The sequence below is a fragment of the Pseudorasbora parva genome, chromosome 22, assembly GCF_024679245.1.
Source record: "Pseudorasbora parva isolate DD20220531a chromosome 22, ASM2467924v1, whole genome shotgun sequence".
In the NCBI taxonomy this organism is placed as follows: domain Eukaryota; kingdom Metazoa; phylum Chordata; class Actinopteri; order Cypriniformes; family Gobionidae; genus Pseudorasbora; species Pseudorasbora parva.
Window position 1 is genome coordinate 38048231 of NC_090193.1, and position 21092 is coordinate 38069322.

General features: G+C 36.8%; 4 protein-coding genes across 4 annotated transcripts; 2 read left to right on the top strand and 2 right to left on the bottom strand.

Moving 5' to 3' along the window:
• Positions 1–284: 284 nt before the first annotated feature.
• On the bottom strand, positions 285–3131 carry LOC137057935 (ADP-ribosylation factor 4-like). The gene is made up of 6 exons (XM_067431047.1): positions 2900–3131; positions 2661–2741; positions 2471–2580; positions 2294–2365; positions 1718–1843; positions 285–1629 (listed from the first exon to the last, which is right to left on the bottom strand). Exons 1-6 carry the CDS (start codon positions 2964–2966, stop codon positions 1543–1545), a joined length of 543 nt encoding a protein of 180 aa, XP_067287148.1. The 5' UTR covers positions 2967–3131; the 3' UTR covers positions 285–1542.
• Positions 3132–3985: 854 nt separating this feature from the next.
• Positions 3986–6183, top strand: LOC137058818 (ADP-ribosylation factor 4-like). The gene is made up of 5 exons (XM_067432314.1): positions 3986–4164; positions 4364–4444; positions 5275–5383; positions 5477–5675; positions 5764–6183. The coding sequence occupies exons 1-5, from the start codon at positions 4098–4100 to the stop codon at positions 5848–5850; spliced, it is 543 nt and encodes a 180-aa protein (XP_067288415.1). The 5' UTR covers positions 3986–4097; the 3' UTR covers positions 5851–6183.
• Positions 6184–6692: 509 nt separating this feature from the next.
• Positions 6693–13776, top strand: LOC137058817 (ADP-ribosylation factor 5-like). The gene is made up of 6 exons (XM_067432313.1): positions 6693–7073; positions 7345–7425; positions 8507–8616; positions 11542–11613; positions 12569–12694; positions 12876–13776. Exons 1-6 carry the CDS (start codon positions 7007–7009, stop codon positions 12960–12962), a joined length of 543 nt encoding a protein of 180 aa, XP_067288414.1. The 5' UTR covers positions 6693–7006; the 3' UTR covers positions 12963–13776.
• A 168-nt stretch (positions 13777–13944) lies between these two features.
• pde12 (phosphodiesterase 12) lies at positions 13945–16929 on the bottom strand. The gene is made up of 3 exons (XM_067432312.1): positions 15543–16929; positions 14816–14894; positions 13945–14607 (listed from the first exon to the last, which is right to left on the bottom strand). The coding sequence occupies exons 1-3, from the start codon at positions 16818–16820 to the stop codon at positions 14156–14158; spliced, it is 1809 nt and encodes a 602-aa protein (XP_067288413.1). The 5' UTR covers positions 16821–16929; the 3' UTR covers positions 13945–14155.
• Positions 16930–21092: the final 4163 nt, after the last annotated feature.

Sequence of the window (21092 nt, forward strand, 5' to 3'; positions counted from 1 at the left end):
TGAGTGAAAAATTTTGATGGGAGTAGCTTTTTTGGGCTCCTGAATCCTTGCCGAGTCCAACGATACAAGACATGCCCAGTTTCGGCATATGGTTTGCGCAGCGTTGTAATTTAGCGCTTAAAAAACATTTGCTGATATCTTCAAAACCGCTAGTCCGATCGAGACGAAACCAGCCTCAGAAGTTCGGAAACATAGGTCGATAGCTATACGCTAATGCCCAAATGTCAAAATATTGATAGTAAGGGGTAGTAAAATCCAATCAAAGTCAGGTGTCAGTCATTTTTTACGTGTTTTTTCATATAAATGTCTATAACTCCAAAACAAAATGAAATATTTTCACCAAACTTGACACACATATGTATGGGCTCACTACGAGGACACATAAAAAAATTGGTGGGATTGTGCCTCTTGGTGGCGCTATAATAAAACAAAACATGAAATTCCCATTGACTTCAATGCAGTATTACGGTTTAAAATGCTAATGCTATAATTTAAGAATGCACTAGTGTATCATTACAAAACTCGGTATGTGTCTTCCGCTCTATGTCCCGAAGATATTCAAAAAGTTTCGGGGCAGCGCCACCTTGTGGTCAAAAGTTGTAATAAAATGTACAAAAATGCTAATAACTTTTGATTAAATTAGCCTATTGTAATGAGACTGGTCATAATACATTCATTGGCTCATGCCGAGAAGATAGATACCAATTTTGCCATATTTTGCAAACATATCTGTGCTCCATCTTGTTATTTGTTAAAAATCTACTTTTTCAAACTCATCCTAGACCGTTTGTCCGATTTTCACCAAAATTGATCCGTATCGTCTTCAGACCATGCTGACAAATAGTTATGGATTTCGGATTGATAGACAAAACAGTTTTCATATACCACTGCAACAGAGTTGAGCCATGATGCAAAAATTACTCTTGAGGCTGTATCTCTGCAATGCTTTGACATATTGACACCAAACTTTGCATGTGTCATTGTCATCTCAATCTGACTAAACCACATCAGTTTCGTAACAGTGACACCTATTGGTCGAAAGTGATAAACCATTAAACCATTATTATTGACTGTATTTAAAATTTGACTGCTATTTTGCCTAAAATCAACTTAATAGGTCCTTAATGGCTCATTGTTGCAGTTGGCTTGAGACTTCCAGCCATGCTGGCATGTCTTGTCTTCTTCTTTGCGCTTGGCCCCGATAATGGCTGCTTGCAGCTATATTTATTTCTGTAATTAATGATTGGTACTGTGGTCATCATTGGTACCACAGGTTTTAATTGATGACAAAAGTTTGTAAATAAATAAATACATTTATTGAAGATATTTGAAAGGCACATATTGAAGGCAGACATGACATGATTTGACATGAAGGCAGACTAAATTATTTTAAAGTGTCTTTACAGAGGTAAGTAAAAAATACAGTGAATTACAATTATAGTATATGAAGATGGTTAACAATATTCCATGAATATCAAAATAAAACAGATCTGGAGGTATATACATTCAGTTATGATTTAGTGTATTTTCTTCTGTAGTGTTTTATCGCTTGGACAGTTGATCCGAGAGCCAGTCCAGTCCTTCATATAAGCCTGACCCTTGAACCGCACATGTGGCCTGGACGAACCACTGCGAGCGAGACAGAGAAACACACGTGAACCTCACACACATCTGCAGCTCAGCGTCTGCACTGAGTCTGTGTGTCACACACACTCACCTGTCTTCCTCTCAGCGCGTGTAAACCCAGTCTGTCTGTCAGCTCAGAGACCGCCATGGCTTTGGGTAAATCCTGCTTGTTAGCAAGAACTAACAGAACGGCGTCTCTCATCTCATCCTCCGCCAGCTGAAAAGATTCAGATGGATTTGATGCATATACACAACGTTACATCGAGACTGTGATTATACTGAACAAGTGTAAATAATCTGATGATATACACAGATCATTGATGATTTACCATCAAATGTAGTTATATATATACTACATATTTTATTATTACATAAATTACATATATGCAGTTGAGTCATTTGTTACTGAAAAATTTAACGTTTTGGTTCTCTGTGCGGTAAATCAAGAACACCAGATCTAAACAATAAGACTAACTGTATTGAGCTGGAGAACAATCATTAGTTTCTGTCCATCAATGACCAAACAGTGTCTAATAAAACACATCAGATATTAAAGAGGCTTTGGTGTTTTCACTGTTTCTAAAAAATCTGTTATTTTTGACTGACATGTGAACAGCCCCAGAGGAGTACATAATCTGATGATATACACAGATCATAGATGACTTACCATCGTTTTTAGTTCCTCTGCTGCCGTTTCAATCCTCTCACGATCGCTGCAGTCCACCACAAAGATCAGACCCTGAGTCACACACAGACACACACTTTGTTCAGTGCATTTCATAAAGCAGCTGGTTAGATTTAAAAGTGGTAAAATAATAGATGGATATTGACCTGAACACCTTACCTTAGTGTTCTGATAGTAATGTCTCCAGAGGCGCCTGATAATGTCCTGACCGCCGACGTCCCACACAGTGAAGGAGATGTTTTTATATTCAACAGTCTCGACATTAAAACCTAGAGAGAATCAGACTCAGTCATTATGAAATATAATATGATTTTAAGCATTAACATGTGTTTGACCTGAGGTTTCTTACCTAGAGTTGGAATGGTTGTGACAACTTCACCAAGTTTGAGTTTGTAGAGGACTGTTGTTTTCCCTGCTGCATCCAGACCAACTTGGAATAGAAATATATACATGTATTACATTATGAAAAAGCACAAAATGTATAATAAAGTTTCACGTATTAATTAACATGCATCTGTTTACACTAGAGACATATTTGTTCAAAAACTGAATTATCAAAAAGTTCGAGAAATAAACTAATTTACTCACCCATAAGCAACCTCATCTCTTTTTTGTCAAAGAGCCGTGAGAAAATGTTAGAGAAAAAGACGCCCATTATTTTTATTATTTTTTTAAGTGCAAATAAAAAGCTGTTTTAGTGAAAAGTATATGTCCAGAGGACGAGGCTCAGATTGCTGGTGTGAGGATGGTGTGTGTGAGAGAGTGTTTATATAGGCTTTTTGCTTTCGGTTTGACTGACAGCTCGACATCGCCACTCTCACACAAGTCGCGCGCAGTTTCTCTCGTTGCAAATCCAACGCGTTCGAAATGACGTCACGTCGTCATCACGTGTCCAAACAAAGAGCAAAATAATTATCTTTTCATGCAACAAGATTATTTTGGTCTTCTTTATTTGGTAATATCTCTTGGGTCAAAGCATGGAAATTGCCAAATAAGTTTTGTGTTAATAACTAAATTAGGGAGGTGTCTTACCTCACATGATTTATCGTGCTAGGAATGTTTTGGAAACAATTTTAAGCTTAAAAACAAACTTTTTTGCATCTATGGGTTTATATATATATATATGGTTTTTTTTGTTTGTTTGTTTTTTGCTGTATTTACTCACTTAGATTATTTTGGAGAGATTTAGAAAACTTTATTAATAGAAATGATAAAAATTAGCTTTTTTATACTCAGCATATTAAAGAACAACATATTAAAGTTATTTATTTTATTAGGGAAATACCATATAAATAAAATAAAGTGGGCTTAAGGCAAACCAAAGTTTTCACATTCTATAAATTACTTTAAATGATATGTAAATCTTTTGGAACTAACTTTAAAAAAGCATGTAATTCTTTGAAAGCATTGGATTTTATTTATTTATTTATTTATTTTAGACTTCAGAAATTAGGCTTTGGCCTAAAAAAGAGGAAAATAACATCCTCGTCGGATTTACAGATCATCTGAAATCATTATCCAGCGAAGAGATTTTAAACTTTAAATTGTAACAAGATTTTTATACTCCAGTGATGCAGTTTGTGACGTCATATCGAACGCGTTGGATTTGCCGCGGGAGAAAATGCGCGCGTCTTGTGTGAGAGTGGCGATGTCGAGCTGTCAGTCAAACCGAAAGCAAAAAGCCTATATAAACACACACTCACACACACACCAGCATCACACTAGCAATCTGAGCCTTTGCCTCTGGACGAATTCAGCAAACAGCTTTTCATCTGCACTTTTAAAAATGGGCATATTTTTCTCTAACATTTTCTCTCGTCTCTGGAAGAAAAAAGAGATGAGGTTGCTTATGGGTGAGTACATATTTTCCCCTCAAAATATTCTTTGCTCTATTACTTTTTTCTGAATTTTTGAACAAACTATAATTTCTCTATGGCGAATATATGCATATTAATTTTGCCTAATATGTGACATAAAAAAATCATATTATGAATGTTCATTCATACTTGTGCATTTCCATTGTGGAATAAATGTCAATATTTATTCTCCAAGTTGGTCTGGATGCAGCAGGGAAAACGACAATCCTCTACAAACTCAAACTTGGTGAAGTTGTCTCATCTATTCCAACCATTGGTAAGAAACTCAAAGCAACACTTGAATAATTCATCAATTTCTGCGTTCATTATTTCTAAATGTGATCCGGGAGCACAAAACTAACCATACGTCTCACAGGTACACTGTAAAAAAAAAAAAAAAAAGTTTGGTTTTTGTTGGTTTAACTTAAAAAAGTAAGTAACCTGGTTGCCCTAAAAATTTTAGTTTATTGAAATTAAAAATTTGAATTGATACAATGAAGGAAATTTGTTTAATAAATAGAAACTCAAAATATGATTGTATCTGAACCACATAAAAATTTGATAAATCATAAAAATAGCACTATTTGGCATGTTTCACTGCGTCATCAGAAATAAAACACACAATTACCCAATATGCTTACAAAAATTTTTAATAATATTTTAATAAAGGTTGTCGAATCTCAAAAAAATGTCATTGTATTAACTCAAAAATTTAATTTCAATGAACTCAAAATTTTAAGGCAACCAGGTAACTTTTTTTCTAAATAATTTTTTACAGTGTATATTTGTGGCAATAACCAACAATACATTGTATGGGTCAAAATAAAAAATAAAACAAAAAATTATTTTATGCCAAAACTCATTAGGATATTAAGATCATTTTCCATGAATATATTTTGTGAATGTCCTTCTGTAAATATATTAAAAAATGTATTATTAGTAGTAATATGCATTGCTAAGGACAACTTTAAAGGCAATTTTTTGCACCCTCAGGTTCCAGATTTTCAAATAGTTGTATCTTACCAAAAATGGCCCTATCCTAACAAACCATACATCAAAGCTCACGTCATGTCTACTGCTCATATGCCATCCACCTCCTCTCTCTAGGTTTTAATGTCGAGACTGTTGAATATAAAAACATCTCCTTCACTGTGTGGGACGTCGGCGGTCAGAGTGTCATCAGAGGCCTCTGGAGACATTACTATCAGAACACCACGGAAGCAGAGTTTTTATCTCTAGTTAGTTAACTATATTGGCCCAAAGGTGTTTTTTTTTACTTACAAAATGCCATGTGTGTGTGTGTGATTCAGGGTCTGATCTTTGTGGTGGACTGCAGTGATCGTGAGAGGATTGAAACGGCAGCAGAAGAACTAAATATGATGATGGCGGAGGATGAGATGAGAGACGCCGTTCTGTTAGTTCTTGCTAACAAGCAGGATTTACCCAAAGCCATGGCGGTCTCTGAGCTGACAGACAGACTGGGTTTACACGCGCTGAGAGGAAGACAGGTGAGTGTGTGTGACACACAGACTCAGTGCAGACGCTGAGCTGCAGATGTGTGTGAGGTTCACGTGTGTTTCTCTGTCTCGCTCGCAGTGGTTCGTCCAGGCCACATGTGCGGTTCAAGGGTCAGGCTTATATGAAGGACTGGACTGGCTCTCGGATCAACTGTCCAAACGATAAAACACTACAGAAGAAAATACACTAAATCGTATATATTATGTCTCCATTTTTGGGGGGGGGGAGATTTCATGGAATATTATTTTACTTTTTTGTATATAATTCTGGTTCAATAAATTCTGTTTACCACTATGAAGACATTTTGAAAACATTTAGCCTAGTTTAATGTACATGGCCTACCTTCAATATGTGCCTTTCAAATAATCTATGTACATGACTGAATTTATAAATAATGCACTACTGCTGTATTGTTATTTTGGTGTACTGTATTTAATGTACTGTTAAGGTACCACAATTATGTGTCAGGTTCTGGACGAGCTGATGTCTGCCTGTAATACTGATCTGTACCTTTAAAATATATATAATAAATGTATTTATTTGCAAACATCAGTTTCACTCTCATTTATTTATTTTTATATATATTTATTAAACAGAATAGAAATGCATAAATGCATGATAAATGGTTTATTGCACAGTTATAATAGATAGATAGATAGATAGATAGATAGATAGATAGATAGATAGATAGATAGATAGATAGATAGATAGATAGATAGATAGATAGATAGATAGATTTTATGAGTTTAACTAGGATCAAAGAAAAAAAAAATTAAAGGTTAAAAACAACAAAGTATAAAAAATAGGACCCCAAATAATATTTTATTTTAATATTTTATATAGAGTAGGCTATATTCCAATTATATTGAATTCATGCATGCATGTTTCAGTCAGTCTAAACATGTTGAACCAAAAATATCACAAACATGAGGGTAATAAACATTAAACAATCAATAAGAAAGATGATTGACGTCTGAACTAGTCTTCGGCTCTTCATCATCAGTGTTCATGATGTGGCAGCGGCGGTGACGTCATTTCGACCGCGTTGGAGCCGCTACGAGCAGAAGTCTGACGTGGAGAAGAAACAGTCGCTCAAAACACACTTCAACTGGACAGAGAGAAGAAGAAGCGAGGGAAAGAGTGAAAGAAGACAGAGGAAAGCGTTATTGTGACTGTGCTGGAGTTTGAGCAGGGAGATATTTGAGTTGTGAAGAGCTGAAGCTGCTGTGCTAAAGCGCTAGCGGCTGTTCCTGATAGTTTCACTCCTCCGAGAAGTCGGTGACTTTTTACTTTTTTGTTGTATTTGTGAACTGTTTTTATCATGGGTTTGACCATTTCAAGCATCTTTTCTCGCTTATTTGGGAAAAAGCAGATGAGAATTCTCATGGGTGAGTTGGAAACTGCTGTTGTGAGTTAGCTTTGATAAATGGCTAGTTTGTCTATAAGTATATTTTGCTGTTTTGTTGTGACATTTACCACTAAACAATGCTTTTCTAGCTGATTCTATGCAAGTCTAATGTTTTAAATGAATTCCGATGATTATACATAAATCAGTGAATGTGTCACTTGTCGTTTCAGAGTGTTTACAAGATAATAGGAAGTATTTTATGCAAAGTTTTCCAAAGTGTTTGACTTGATTTGATTCCTGTTGTCTTTCAGTTGGTCTGGATGCTGCAGGGAAAACCACTATTCTTTACAAACTCAAACTGGGAGAAATAGTCACAACAATCCCAACAATAGGTGAGATAACAGATCAAAAACATCGGACATCAAAAGACTTAACTTACGAATTTATGTATAAAAGATTTACATATGAGACTTTAGTATAGGGATGCTGTGTTGATATCCTATTGATTCTCACATTATAATACCTATAATCACAAAACACCCATTTAAAATAAAACAATAAAAAAATGACCCAATGATTTACTCACCCTCAAGCCATCCTAGGCTTTCTTCTTCCAGATGAACACAATCGGAGTTATATTAATAAATACCCTGATGCTTCCAAGCTTTATAATGGCAGTGACGTGGTCCGTTGACCTCAAAAAGTGCATCCGTACATTATAAAAGTAATCCACACGGCTCCGAGGGGTTTATTAAAGGCCTTCTGAAGCGAATTGATCCATTTTTGTAAGACAAATATCCATATTTAAAACTTTATAAAGTAAAATATATAGCTTCCGACAGACCGCCGGCCATATTCAACTTGAACGAACAAAGTGTAACGCCTGTAGTAGTTCAAAACGCTTACGCAACGTCCGGTTCCAACATCATCGTTGCGCAAGTCACGCTTTCTTCATAAGTTGAATACGGAAGGTGGTCCAAACTAGATATTTTACTTTATAACGTGTTAAATAAGGATATTTTTCTTACACAAACGCATTGATTTGCTTCCGAAAGCCTTTATTAACCCCTGGAGCTGTGTGGAGCACTTTTATAATGGGTGGATGCACTTTTTTGGGCTTCCATTCACTGCCATTATGAAGCTTGGATGAGCCAGGACATGCTTTAATATAACTGATTGTGTTTGTCAGAAAGAAGAATGTCATACATCTAGGATGACTTTAGGGTTAGTAAATCATGGGTTGTTAGAAATTTTTAAAGTTAACTACTCCTTTAAAGTCAAATATTTACCATCATATTATATTTTGCATAGAGGAAATTAAGCACTTTTAAAGATTTTTCCATTGTGACATTTTTTCAATGACGGGTACATGCGCTTGACAGGTTTTGTGATATTTGCCATTGTTTTATTACTCTGAAACTCTCATCTTGATGCAAACATCTCTTGAATGGTAACCTTGTGTGATTCCTCTAGGTTTTAACGTCGAGACGGTCGAGTACAAGAACATTTGCTTCACCGTGTGGGATGTGGGTGGTCAGGATAAGATCAGGCCTCTGTGGAGACACTACTTCCAGAATACCCAGGTAAACAGATGCATAGATGGCCTCGCATCACAGCAGGACGTCCTACACCGTTAAAATAGTCACATAACAATGGCGTCGCAGCATTCCAGCCGAAGCATTGCTCATTCTGCCATGGCTGTTCTGATTGAGTTTGACCGTCCAGCCTTGTGAGCTGCTAGAACAACAACTGCGGGTGTGTAGTTATAGTTTGGCTGGATGCCGTTGATGTTCTTTGTATAAGGATGTTGGTGTTACTATTAGGATTACGTCGAACCGGCACAGCTTTACTAGAGTTTGATTTGGAGAACAGGACAGTTTCTCTTCTGTTCGTTTGATTCTCTTTTTCTCGGAGACTATTCATATTATGGATCATCAATAAGCTCATAATGGAATATCGACATGTTTCATTTGTTTACATTATAACTATCAATGAAAAATACTTCTAAAGCATTTATTAATCTTAATTAATGTTAATTTCAACATTTACTAATGACTAAGTCCCTTTAAGGCAAGTCATTGTGCTGATGATGAATTTGTCATATGATTAACAATTTAATTCTGTTGTTATTCATGTCATTTACAGTGTAAGCCTCATGTGTTTGTTTTTTTTTACTTCGAATCGTGTAGCCTAGAAATCTAGACACACCCTAACGGCAGCAAATCTAATTTGCAGCCAGGGCTCTAGCAACTCTCCGTTGGCTTACGAGCTCGAAAAACCAAACCAAACTTAACATAGCAGAGTTGCAACGGTCCTGCGTGCAACTTGAAAACAAAGAAGCTGGTGAGCAGCTTTGGCCGCGACTCTGGAAGACTTGTTGTTAAAGGGTTAGTTCACCCAAAAATGAAAATTCTGTCATTAATTCCTCACCCTCATATCGTTGGACACCCGTCAGACCTCCGTTCATCTTCACACACAGATGAAAATATTAGTGTTGAAATCCGACGGCTCAGAAAGGCCTTTATTGACACCAATGCCATTTCCTCTCTCCTGATTGGCTTCATCATTCGGTCTCCTCTCCACCAATCAGCTGGTGTGTGGTGAGCGTTCTGGCGCAATATGGCTGCCGTCGTCCAGGTGATGCTGCACATTGGTGGTGGTTGAGGAGATTCCCCCCTTCTATGTAAAGCGCTTTGAGTGCCTTGAAAAGCGCTATATAAATTGAATGCATTATTATTATTATTATTATTATTATAAGACCCATAAAGGCACTAAAGACGTCGTTACAAAGCCCATCTCACTACAGCGGCTCTACAATCATTTTATGAAGGGACGAGAAAACTAAATAACGACATGTTATAGTGATGGTCCGATTTCAAAACAAAACTTCGATCCGTTATGAATCAGTGTATTGATTCATGATTCGGATCACCAAAGTCGCATGATTTCAGCAGTTTGACGGTTTGACACACAAATCGATACACTGACTAAACATAAAAACATTCTCAAAATCTGCAACTTAACCCTTAAAGACCGAGACAGCCGCCCGCGGCTAAAAATAACTATCGTTCTAAAATGTTTAATAACTTTTAAACCGCAAATCCAATCATTATGCTGTAAACTGCACCATAAAGAGGAGAATCTCCGCTTTCCATAGGTATAATATGTTTCGCGATTGATCATTCAGAGGCTCCGTAGTCAGCGTGGAGGTGTCATCAAAAAATACAGGATTGATTTGTCCAGGAAACACACGTAGGTTGTTCCCCTGAGCCAAACAGAATTATTATTTTTTATCATTAGTCCCACCCCCCGTGCCCAGATTCATTGAAACTTTCATCAACTCAACCAATAAACACAGTGTTTGGTCTTTTGAACCACCAATCACGCTTCTCTGAAAAATGAACGTGAAAGTGGGTGTGAATTTGCTGCATGAAACCGAACAGAAATAAACGCGTGCAAAGCGCTCTCTCACAGAGCACAGCACACAGTCAGTATATCTCTCTATTTGTACATAGTTTGTGTTTTACACAATTTTCACTATTATATTTTCCTCAATTTGTGTTTGAGAAGATTATGTGCAGAGGTTGAAATGAAATGAAAATAGCCGCCCACAAGTGAACGTAGCCTCAGTATATTTTATTTCAGTTTGTCACAACTTGATGTATTGTTTGCGTTTGTTTTTCATGCTCAAATTATAATATATTTCTCTGAAGAAAAATGTTTGTTTCAAGTGTTATTATATAACAATCTTTCTATTTACTTTACTTGAACTTTTTAGGACACATTATACACCTGTTTTCACTCAAACCTAGAAATGCCTAGAATATTGTTATAATAAATGGCTATAACTTGCTGAGGGATTGTTACATGTAGACAATTTCCTCTGGAAGTGTAAAACAACCAAGTCTAGTTTTCTAAAGGAAAAAATCCAAACTTCATGAAGTTTGTTCGAGTTCACAGTAAAAACATCACATTTTTGCTGCCATGTTTCTTGAAATTATATTAATTTTATCCATTCTCAGAATAAATAAATGTAAAATTGGGACATCAAATGAGCTAGATGGAAACTTCAGGTTCTCCTGTTTGAAATAATATATAGCACTTGATGCTAACTGCTAGAATGGGGGAGAAAAACAAAGAAAAGTAGAGGCACATCAGGCGTCCCAAAAATGTTCTAGGTCTTTAAGGGTTAAGTTAACAATGGTGATCAAAAACAATAAATAGGATAGATACTATTAGTGTTAGTGCTTCTGCTGTTAAGGAACGAGTCAAATGTGGTAAACTGAACTAAAGAATCCCAGCATTAGAAAACAGCATCTCACTTTTGTTTTCAACATGTTCCCTGATCACTTCAGTCTGATCTTGGGCAGCACATTTCAGTGCCAACTGTCCCAATGTCAAGCAGCTTTGTGTGCATGCAATGTGTAAGATATGAGAACTTGTGCTTTATATTTTCTGACTGAAGTATGTTTTTACTCTGGATGTGACACGTTTTGTTGTTTCTTCAGGGTCTGATCTTCGTTGTGGACAGTAATGATCGTGAGCGAGCACAGGAAGCAGCAGAGGAGCTTCAGAAGATGGTGAGGACACGCCCTTCTGAGATCAAAAATAATTCTGTTTTTATATGTCAGTACAACACATGAGTAACTACTAAAGTGCCTCTATTATGCTTTTTCCAATATTACATTTCAATTACTGTGCAGTATAACGGTTTGTGAATGTAAAATATCTGCAGTGTCTTGAAGATCAAAGTGCACGATAAAGTTATTGTCTCCTAAAAGAAAGCACCAATCCTGAACTTCTGAAACGACTCGTCAGCAATTCCAGTCTATTTTCCTGTTACATACAATGTAACAAATTTGCATAACAAATTTGGTTTTCATTGGCTGCCTGCAAACAGCGTGCTTCTCTTTTGCCCAGCCCTCAGACACTGTAGTTGTAGCTGAGACTGGTAGAGTTTGGTTCGTAGTTAATGCTAAGACGCCATTTTCTGCACTGCGAAATCCACTTTGCATGCACTTCCAAAGGATGAGGACTTGCTCTGGAATTGATACAGAAAAACCAATGGCATCTGTTCATATCCCTGTGTATCAAGTGCTGAGGAAGATCCAGAGCTGAAACTTAGATGTGCTAATGGACGTTTTGTTTCTCACTCACACTGTAAATGGTCGACCAATCACATCAGACTGGGCCCTTTGACCAATCAGAGCAAAGTAGACCAATCACAACAGACTGGGCCATCTGACCAATCATAATATCGGAGCAGAGCAGGCTCTCGGACAGGAGGGGTTTAGAGAGACAGAGTCTTCAAACAAACAATTTTCGGACACTTTGAGAAATGAGATGATGTGCAATATATGAGATATGAAATGTTTGTTAATCTTGGATGCATGTTAATCTATTTTAGGAGACGTAATTAGGAACCTTTAAAATCACATCATAGGGGCACTTTAACAATGTATATGTGACATCTTTATCAGTAGTTGTTCTGTTTCAAAATGAGGTAAATATCTGAACATATGCTGACTTACACAGCTTCAGGAAGATGAACTGAGAGAAGCCGTTCTGCTGGTTTTTGCAAATAAACAAGATTTACCAAATGCAATGCCCATCAGTGAGCTGACAGACAAACTTGGATTGCAAGCACTCAGGAGCAGAACTGTGAGTGGTGCAAGCATTATTATTATTATAGTACTTATGCATTTGTTATAAGCTCCATTTAATGGAGCAATTACCTTGTGTAATTAATCATATTTTGATCATACGTTTCATCATTCGTTTAACTGCCCAATGTATCATTTAATTGGTAATATGTTAATATTGTTTTCACTCTTTTTATCAGTGGTATGTGCAGGCGACCTGTGCGACTCAAGGGACTGGTTTATACGAGGGATTAGACTGGCTTTCCGAGCAGCTCTCCAAACGCTAAACTGCACTTCCTGTTCACTTGCCGTTCCAAAGGACATGATTAGTTGATTGATCTGTCACAGTAGCTGTTCATGTACCATTTTCAATGGATTGTTACCAAAATTCACCTGCTGATGTCAGCCTTTGGCAGTGCATTTTAACATTTTGTTTCGTTTTTGATTCGTTGCACCTTTGACCCCGACTGACATTTCTGATTCATTCCTCTTGATGCATGTGGCCATATAATCTAGATTTGACCAAAGTACGGTATAAGAACTACTACTTTTAAGGAGCTTTTGCAGTAGCACTGGGTTTTTTTTACAGTAAGACATAAGAGCTGTACTTATACATCAAGCATTGTTAATGATAACCTTTAAAAAGAAAAAAACATTTTGCTCCGTCAACTTGATTAATTAATTTTCCCTCATTCTAAAACACCGCGTTCCCAAGCATTTGCATGCCATACATCCAGGGAAATATTCTCAGAGAAGCATGCATTTAATAGCACACTTAGAGATTGTCAATGCATTGATTTAAGCATTAGTTTTAACGCTTCTAACATGCATAAGATTATATTAGGCACTAGTCTAATGTTGTAAATAAGCAGCCTTTTTATTATGTATGTAATCACAATGGCCTTAAACACGCTGTGCTTTACTATGTGAACGCACTTGCCCAATCTGCTTTTCATTTACCATTTAAATTGAGAACAAGTCAAAATGTTTAAAACTATTTGTATTCCCAGCTTTTGAAAATATTCAAATGGATTAATGCAGCTGTTCCCCTTTATAAAATGCACAAAAACATGAATAAAAGTGTGATATAAAAGTGTGAAATGCATCAATTGTATGGTTGTCTAGAGCTTGTCATTGTTTAATGCTTTGAAGGGTCTTAAAACCTTTTGAGATGTTAACATAGTACTCTGCGTCTATTAAAGGGAATGGGGTTATTTTTCTGAGCCTAACTTTGAAAAGCAAAGTTAAAGTAACGTCAAAGATAAAAAATATTTTAAATACAGCTTTTAATATTTCAGTCAATAGTCATTTCATAAATGTCAAAATAATTCATCCTCATCATAAATATTAAGTTGTACAAATGAGAAGGAACCTATTTGATAAATACAAATAGCTAAAATTCTTTATAGTTAGTTATAATATGGTCTAAGTAAACGAATGCATTTTGCATTTGATGACATGCATGGGCATATTTGAGCTGTTAGTCACTTGTTCTCCACTTGAGGTCACACACCAGTGCGATGTGATCCGACGGGTGTGAGACGCTCGGCAGGGCCACATATGTGGTGACTTCCTCATGGCTGGGCAGAGGAATGACCTGCTCCACCTGCAGCACATCCGGCTCAACAAAAATATAGTCCAGACACCCCTGGAAGCCCCCGACGTAGTTGGTGTAGGCTGGGACCCCACAAGCGCTAGCCAGCTGGAACGGGTTATTGAGTCCCACCTGGATCTGTTCTTCTGGACCATTGGAGGCCCAGTCGTCATGGTTCTCCGAGACGGATCCCTGAGAGACGAGCTGGAAGAGCCCGGAGGAGGGTGTGCTGTTGAAATCCCCCGCGAATATAAGACTGGCTCCGGGATGCTTCTCCATCACCACCTGCTTTATGTGTTTCAGGGCCACAGCCATCTGGACCAGTCGAATGTTTCCTCCTGAAAACACAAAAATGTCATTCCATTCGCATTGATGCGCACCTTTAATATTACCAAGGAGCAGCTGCATGTATATTCAAAATATCAGAGGGCCTAAAACAGACCCTTGCTGCACTCCAATTACTGACGTTAACTTGGATCAGCCCCTGTTTAAAAAAACAATACGGTTAAATAAATACAGAAGTCATTCCATTAACATGATGCTCACCTTTAGGGTGCCAGTACAGGTGTGTGTTTCCGACACATAATATCCTTGACGGGTCACATAACGACTGCAAAATGGTCACCTGAAAAATTGGATAAGAGTTTTTGCATAGATACATTTTGAAGCAAGACAAAAACAAGGATTAAAATAAGCTAAATACAACAAAAAATAAAGATTTTTTTAATTTTAATTCTGAAAGTTTTAATTCTAAAAACATAAATATATAAAATAAATAATGAAATTAACAATTAAAATAAACAAAAATTACATTAAAATAAATAAAAGAAAGGAAATCTATTTTGAAATGTTCTATTTGAAAATCTATTTACATAGAAAAATAGTTAATTTACATTTTATTAATAGTTCACAAATCTTTTGACTTTCAAAAATATTTAAAAAAAACTTAATTCCACATTTAAATGATTTCGGGTAGTGTATATATATATAAATAAATAAAATATATTTTATACTTTTTTCACAAATCTTTTGACTTTCAAAAACATAAAAAATCATAATAATTATCAAATGTCCAGTAGTGTATAATTTTAAAAAAAAATCAAATATATATATTATATGAATGAATTAAAAAAATTGTCATACCAAGCTAAAGCTGGATTTTTTTAAATCCTTATCCAGTAAATCACAAACAACTGGAAAAGTCTTGGAGCCCTTTTGGACAAGTATGGGAGGCCTCTGAGGCAGAATGAACGATGCAGTGTCAGTGAAATACCTGCAATGTCGTCGACCTGCTTACGACCTTCTCTTTCAGGCTGGGATTGGTGGACACTTTCTCCAACAGTTCCTCATGAAGGGGATCTGCCATCAAGGCCTCTCTCAGCATAACATCACACTGCTCGAGCAACTTCAACTTAGACCTTCTAAAATACGTCGCCAGGCCTTCATATTGCCCTTCCTTGATTTTGAAAACCCCTTCCAACCCAAAAGCATCCAAAGCAGGAGATAAACTATCTAAGAAAGCCCCTTTATCCACCTCCTGGAGGCAGATGATGTCTGCGTTGTACCCCGACAGCTCCTTCTTGATCAGATTCTGCCTGTAGTCCATCTCTAGGGCATACGGTGCGCAGTAGGGGTACAAGACTGTTTTGGAAAGATCAGTTTGGGCGTAGATGTCAGCCAGGATGTTATAAGACACAACCCTCAGAGAAGACTCATCGGTGATCTTCTGGGTGTATAAGTGCCGGCTATCAAAGGTGCACGTTCCAGGACCGGCTTCTACCACACCTGAAGACATCAGTTCCTTGGGTTCCCCAAATTTGGATCCATTCCCTGGGGTGCATTTCAACATCACCCGCAAGCCAATGTCCAGATTGGATGGTGTGAACACACGGTCATGTCCTGCCTCCATCCAACACTTCGGATCTCCACTTAAATGAGCATTAGGTGAGCTTTCCTTGAGCCATGTGAACTTACAGTCCTTGAGATCTCCAAACTCTATCTCTAACTTGGGACAAACCGGAAACCCAGACATTAGAGATGATGGCATCTCGGATACAGTGAAAGTTGGAGGATTTCTTTCCACTTTGTACTTCAAATCGCCCACATGTAGCACAGCCCCATCCTGCCATGCATCAGAGTTCACAGTCTCCGCGTTCACGTGATCTCCATTTATACACAAACTGATTTCTGGTTTAACGTTACCTGCTTCAGGTGTCTCACTCTTCCCTTTGTTTTGTTTGGATCTTTTCGCTTTGCTCTGTGTCTTCATGAGGCCGTTGGCTATCCGAGACAGAACTTTCCCCAGCGGTTCTGTCTTCTCCCGCAGCATCTGTTTATTACTGCCCTCGAGACTGAACGAGATGGTCAGTTTGGACTCACACGGCACACATCTCACGACACATCTCTGCATATTCATATCAAACCGGGTGGTGAACAGATTTCTATGGGTTAGGATTGAAAAGGTGCGAATATAACCGAAAAATAACGATCTACTTGAAAATGGCACGCGAGTCAACATGAGGAACCGTCGGCTTCCGTGACCGAGAAACATCCCCTGTAATTTGGAACAATAGATTCGACATGTGGTGAATTGTGTATAAAATTAAATGTTCTCTTTAATTCCACCTTAATTAAATCCTTTATTATATTAGTAAACTATTAACGTGCGGTGTCCTCAAAAAAGATTTGAAACGAAAACCCTCATCTCAATATAGTACTATCCTTATTATTCGGAGAACTAGATTCGATATATTCTTTCGTTTTTGTCAAAGTCATTGTTTTTTGTTTATGTTGTTTTATTATATTTTAATAAATACTTTATTACTTTAGAAGACTTCTACACCATTTGCGTTGTATCCTATCCAAAGGAGTTTTGAGCCGTGTGGTAGTTTAGAGGGGAAAAAAAGAGTAAAAACAAATAATATTAAAAGTTTTACATAACACAAATTAGAGTAGAATAAATTAAAATAAATAAATAACATTTAACAGTAATGTAGCCTACTATAAAACGTAGAAAAAACGTAGCACACTAACATACAGAAATATTATTAATTATATTTATTTATAATAATACATTTCTTAGTATAAATTGGCTCTTTATATATAGATGTCTTACATTGTAGCAAATAAAAGATTGAAAAATTATTGAAATGCCCTTAGCAAGATTTATGACGAAACTGTGATCTCAAAATTAACTTAAAGTGATAGTTGGCCAAAAATGCAATATCTGTCAGAATCATAGACCGTAAAAATTGGTCAGAATATTACAAGCTTTTCAAAATCTGCATAAAGTTATTTCTTGTGTTGAAGATAAAGGATATTTTTGAAAGATGTTAAAAACTGTGAAAAACAGTTGTTGGACCGCATTGAAAAAAAATACTATGGAAGTCAATGGGGTCCGAACTGTTTGGTTAACAACACTCTTCAAAATATCTTATTTTGTGTTCAACACAAGAAGAAGGAAAAAAACATACTTTTGGAACAACCCGAGGAAGAGTAAATGGTAACAGATTTGTGTGTGTGTGTGTGTGTGTGTGTATTTTAAACTCGTATTTGAGTATTTAATACTGCCGCTAGATGACGCTGTTGGCAAACACTTTATTCATTCAGCTTGTTTAACATTTCTTTGTTAATAAATCACATCTACATACTGTATTTGATAAATGTAGACTTATTTTCAATCCCCTGTACCATGTAATCATTCTCTATTACTGCTCAAAACAAAATAATATTGAAACGCAACTGTGCTGCTGGTTTTATTGAACTCAACCAAGAGGACAATAATAATCATCAAATATTAATACATCATAGCCCATTTCACATCTCTCCATTTTATCTGCATAAATGTCTGCTGAACAAAGTTAAGCTATTAATATGTTCCCAAATACATGTAAAAAATTTAGCACATTATGATTATTACCAATATACAGCACATGGTACAACGCAAACCATCTGATTATTGTGGTTGTGAAATGTGTCTAGCCACTGGCATGCAGCATGTTCACTACACAACAGACGTCATGTCGCTTCACTGTTGAGATTAAAAACCCTCTTCATCACAGCCAAAGGCTCAGCATGAAGTCATACACAAAAGACTAAAAAAAGATGAAATAATAAATACAAAAAAACTGAGCTAACAAACAATCTACACAAAATACCATAACAAAAAATACATAGTCCCAAAATTAACAAAATTCATGTCATTTTTTTGCAAATGTCTTAAAATATTTGCTGGTTAAACACTGTATTAAAATCGTTACACCGTATGTTTTATTAATTATGTTTTGCACCAATAGTACTTTTCTATTTAAGGGGGAAATGCATTCCTTTTTTCATTGATAGTCAAATTAAAACTATATTACACGGTTTATTCATAATTTAAAACTTCAAAGTCAACATGAAAATCAACGTTTCTCGATTTCATTGTGATGATGCGCATCATTTCCAGATGGAAAAATCTACTTTTTCTACATGCATATGTGCAAATATCTCATATTACAAAAGGTAAGTTGCAAACACACTTCATGTTGACTTTAAAGAACTATCAGGGCCTATTACACAAAACTAGGATAAGGGTTCGGGTCTGTTGGACCCGTTTTCCTTTTTTATCGAAAGAAAAATGATATGATTAATTATTTTTTCAAACTGAGACTCATTTGCCTTGGCTCATTTTCTGTGAGTAATATTTATCAGAACACATTTTCAGTGACCACACACTGTACACCCCCCTACACATTTATATTACACACAGGATGTTCGGGTCCACTGGACCCGGGGCTAATAAAAGTGTGGGAATTGTAGGTCCTCTGTACCTTTACTCTGTCCTCCTCCTGTCAGGGCCTGCTGTTAGTGTGTGTGTGTTCATGTATATGGTTTATGAGGACACAAATGTGTATAATGACATGGGTATTACAACGTACACATGGTATATGGCAACATCTTTGTCCTCACACTAAAACATACTAAATGGTGTTTTTTGAAATTCAAAAAATGCCAAAAGTTTTCTATTATGGGTAGGTTTATAGGGTAGGGTTAGTGTAGGGGGATAGATTATACGGTTTGTACATTAGAAAAAACAGTATGTCTATGGAGAGTACCCATACACCACATATCCAAGTGTGCATCTGTGTGTTATGTGTGTGTGTGTGTGTTCATGAGTGTGTGTGTGTGTGTGTGTGTGTGTGTGTGTGTGTGTGCGCGTGCGTGTGAGAGAGATTTGTGTGTAAGTGTGAGAGAGTAGCTACAAGAGTGAGTTTTGTTTCTACCCCTGCCGGTCCCACACGAGGTTGCAATTCTTAAATGTGATCTAACAAAGGTAAAGAGAAAATATTAACCATATATGCTATTTATATTGCCTGTAATTGGGATGAAGTAAACATCTGTTGAGTATTTTAACATAACATTTTTGATTTTGTTGAATTAAAAACCCCAAAATGCAGCGGGTCCACCAGACCCACGAACACTGGCTGAGTAACAAAAATATGAACACCACACAAGGGTTAAGCCGGGATATCTTGGTGAGCTTGTCATCTATGCAAAATTTAGTACACCGCTGTAGGGCTGACGATTATGACAAAAATCATAACTGTCAATTATTCCCCTGAAATTGTAATTGCGATTATAAATTACAATTATCACAACTTACATTGAATGAAGTTTTGAATAGCTTTATACCATAGTTTGAAGCGACTGCATGCCATATTGTTAAATCAAAAGAAACAAACTGAAAACAGTCCATTGGTTTGGTTTCTTTAAATAAAATAAAAAAAGTAAAATATGCATGGTATTAAGTTATACCAAAAAAATAAAAATGTAACAATGGGGAAAAAAACGCAAGATAACGTAGGAAGAAAAAAATACATTAAGCACAGAAGTGGACTGTTTTTTTTCTTCTTGTAATTACGATTACATTTTATTGAACGATTACATAATTGAGACATCCGCAATTGTAATAATCACGATTACAATTTTGATTAATTGTGCAGTCCTACACCGCTGTCATGTAAACGTATCCTGAAGGCACACTCACACCAAGAACGATAACGATAACGAAAGAAATATATTAGCGGATAAATTGAGCCAGGATCACCAAGATATCCCGGCTTAATCCCTTATCCTAGTGTCAGTGGTTCCCAAACCTGTCCGGGGACCCCCCACCAGTGCACATTTAGCATGTCTCCCTCATCTAACACACCTGATTCATCTTATTAGCTCATTAGAGACTGCAAGACTTGGGCTGCGTCGGAAAACCTAGGCAGCTGACTTGTTGCCTCGCTGCCTTATCAGACAATGACTCTACAGGCCGCGTTTGTGCACGAATTAGGAACTAGTTTCGGAGAGACTTCTAAGGCAGTGTAACAGTTTAATGATCTACAGCAAAATAGAGCGAGCTTTGGTGAAAACTAAACATATATTTAATTACTACAGTAGTGATTTCTTGCTAGAAATGATATCAGAAGTGTAATATGTTGGTAAAAAAGGTACATTTACACACAAACTGACCCGCAAACGCAACTTCTGGATGCCATCTTTTTTTCTCCAGCTCAACTGTCACTGAATGGAAAGCACAGGATTGTGGGATATCAAAGGCAGCGAAGGACACATGAATGATGCCTTTAAAAATTGATCATATGAAGGAGACAGGAAGTAGGGCTAACATTAGGTTCGGATTGGCTGGATTAATTTAAGGCTGCGTCTGAAACCTGGAAAATGCTGCCTTCGGAGGACACATTTGAAGGCAGGAAGTCATCAACCCACGTCCGAATCTAATGTTTGCTTCACTTCCTGTCTCCTGAGAGGCAGCATACATGTGTCCTTCGCTGCC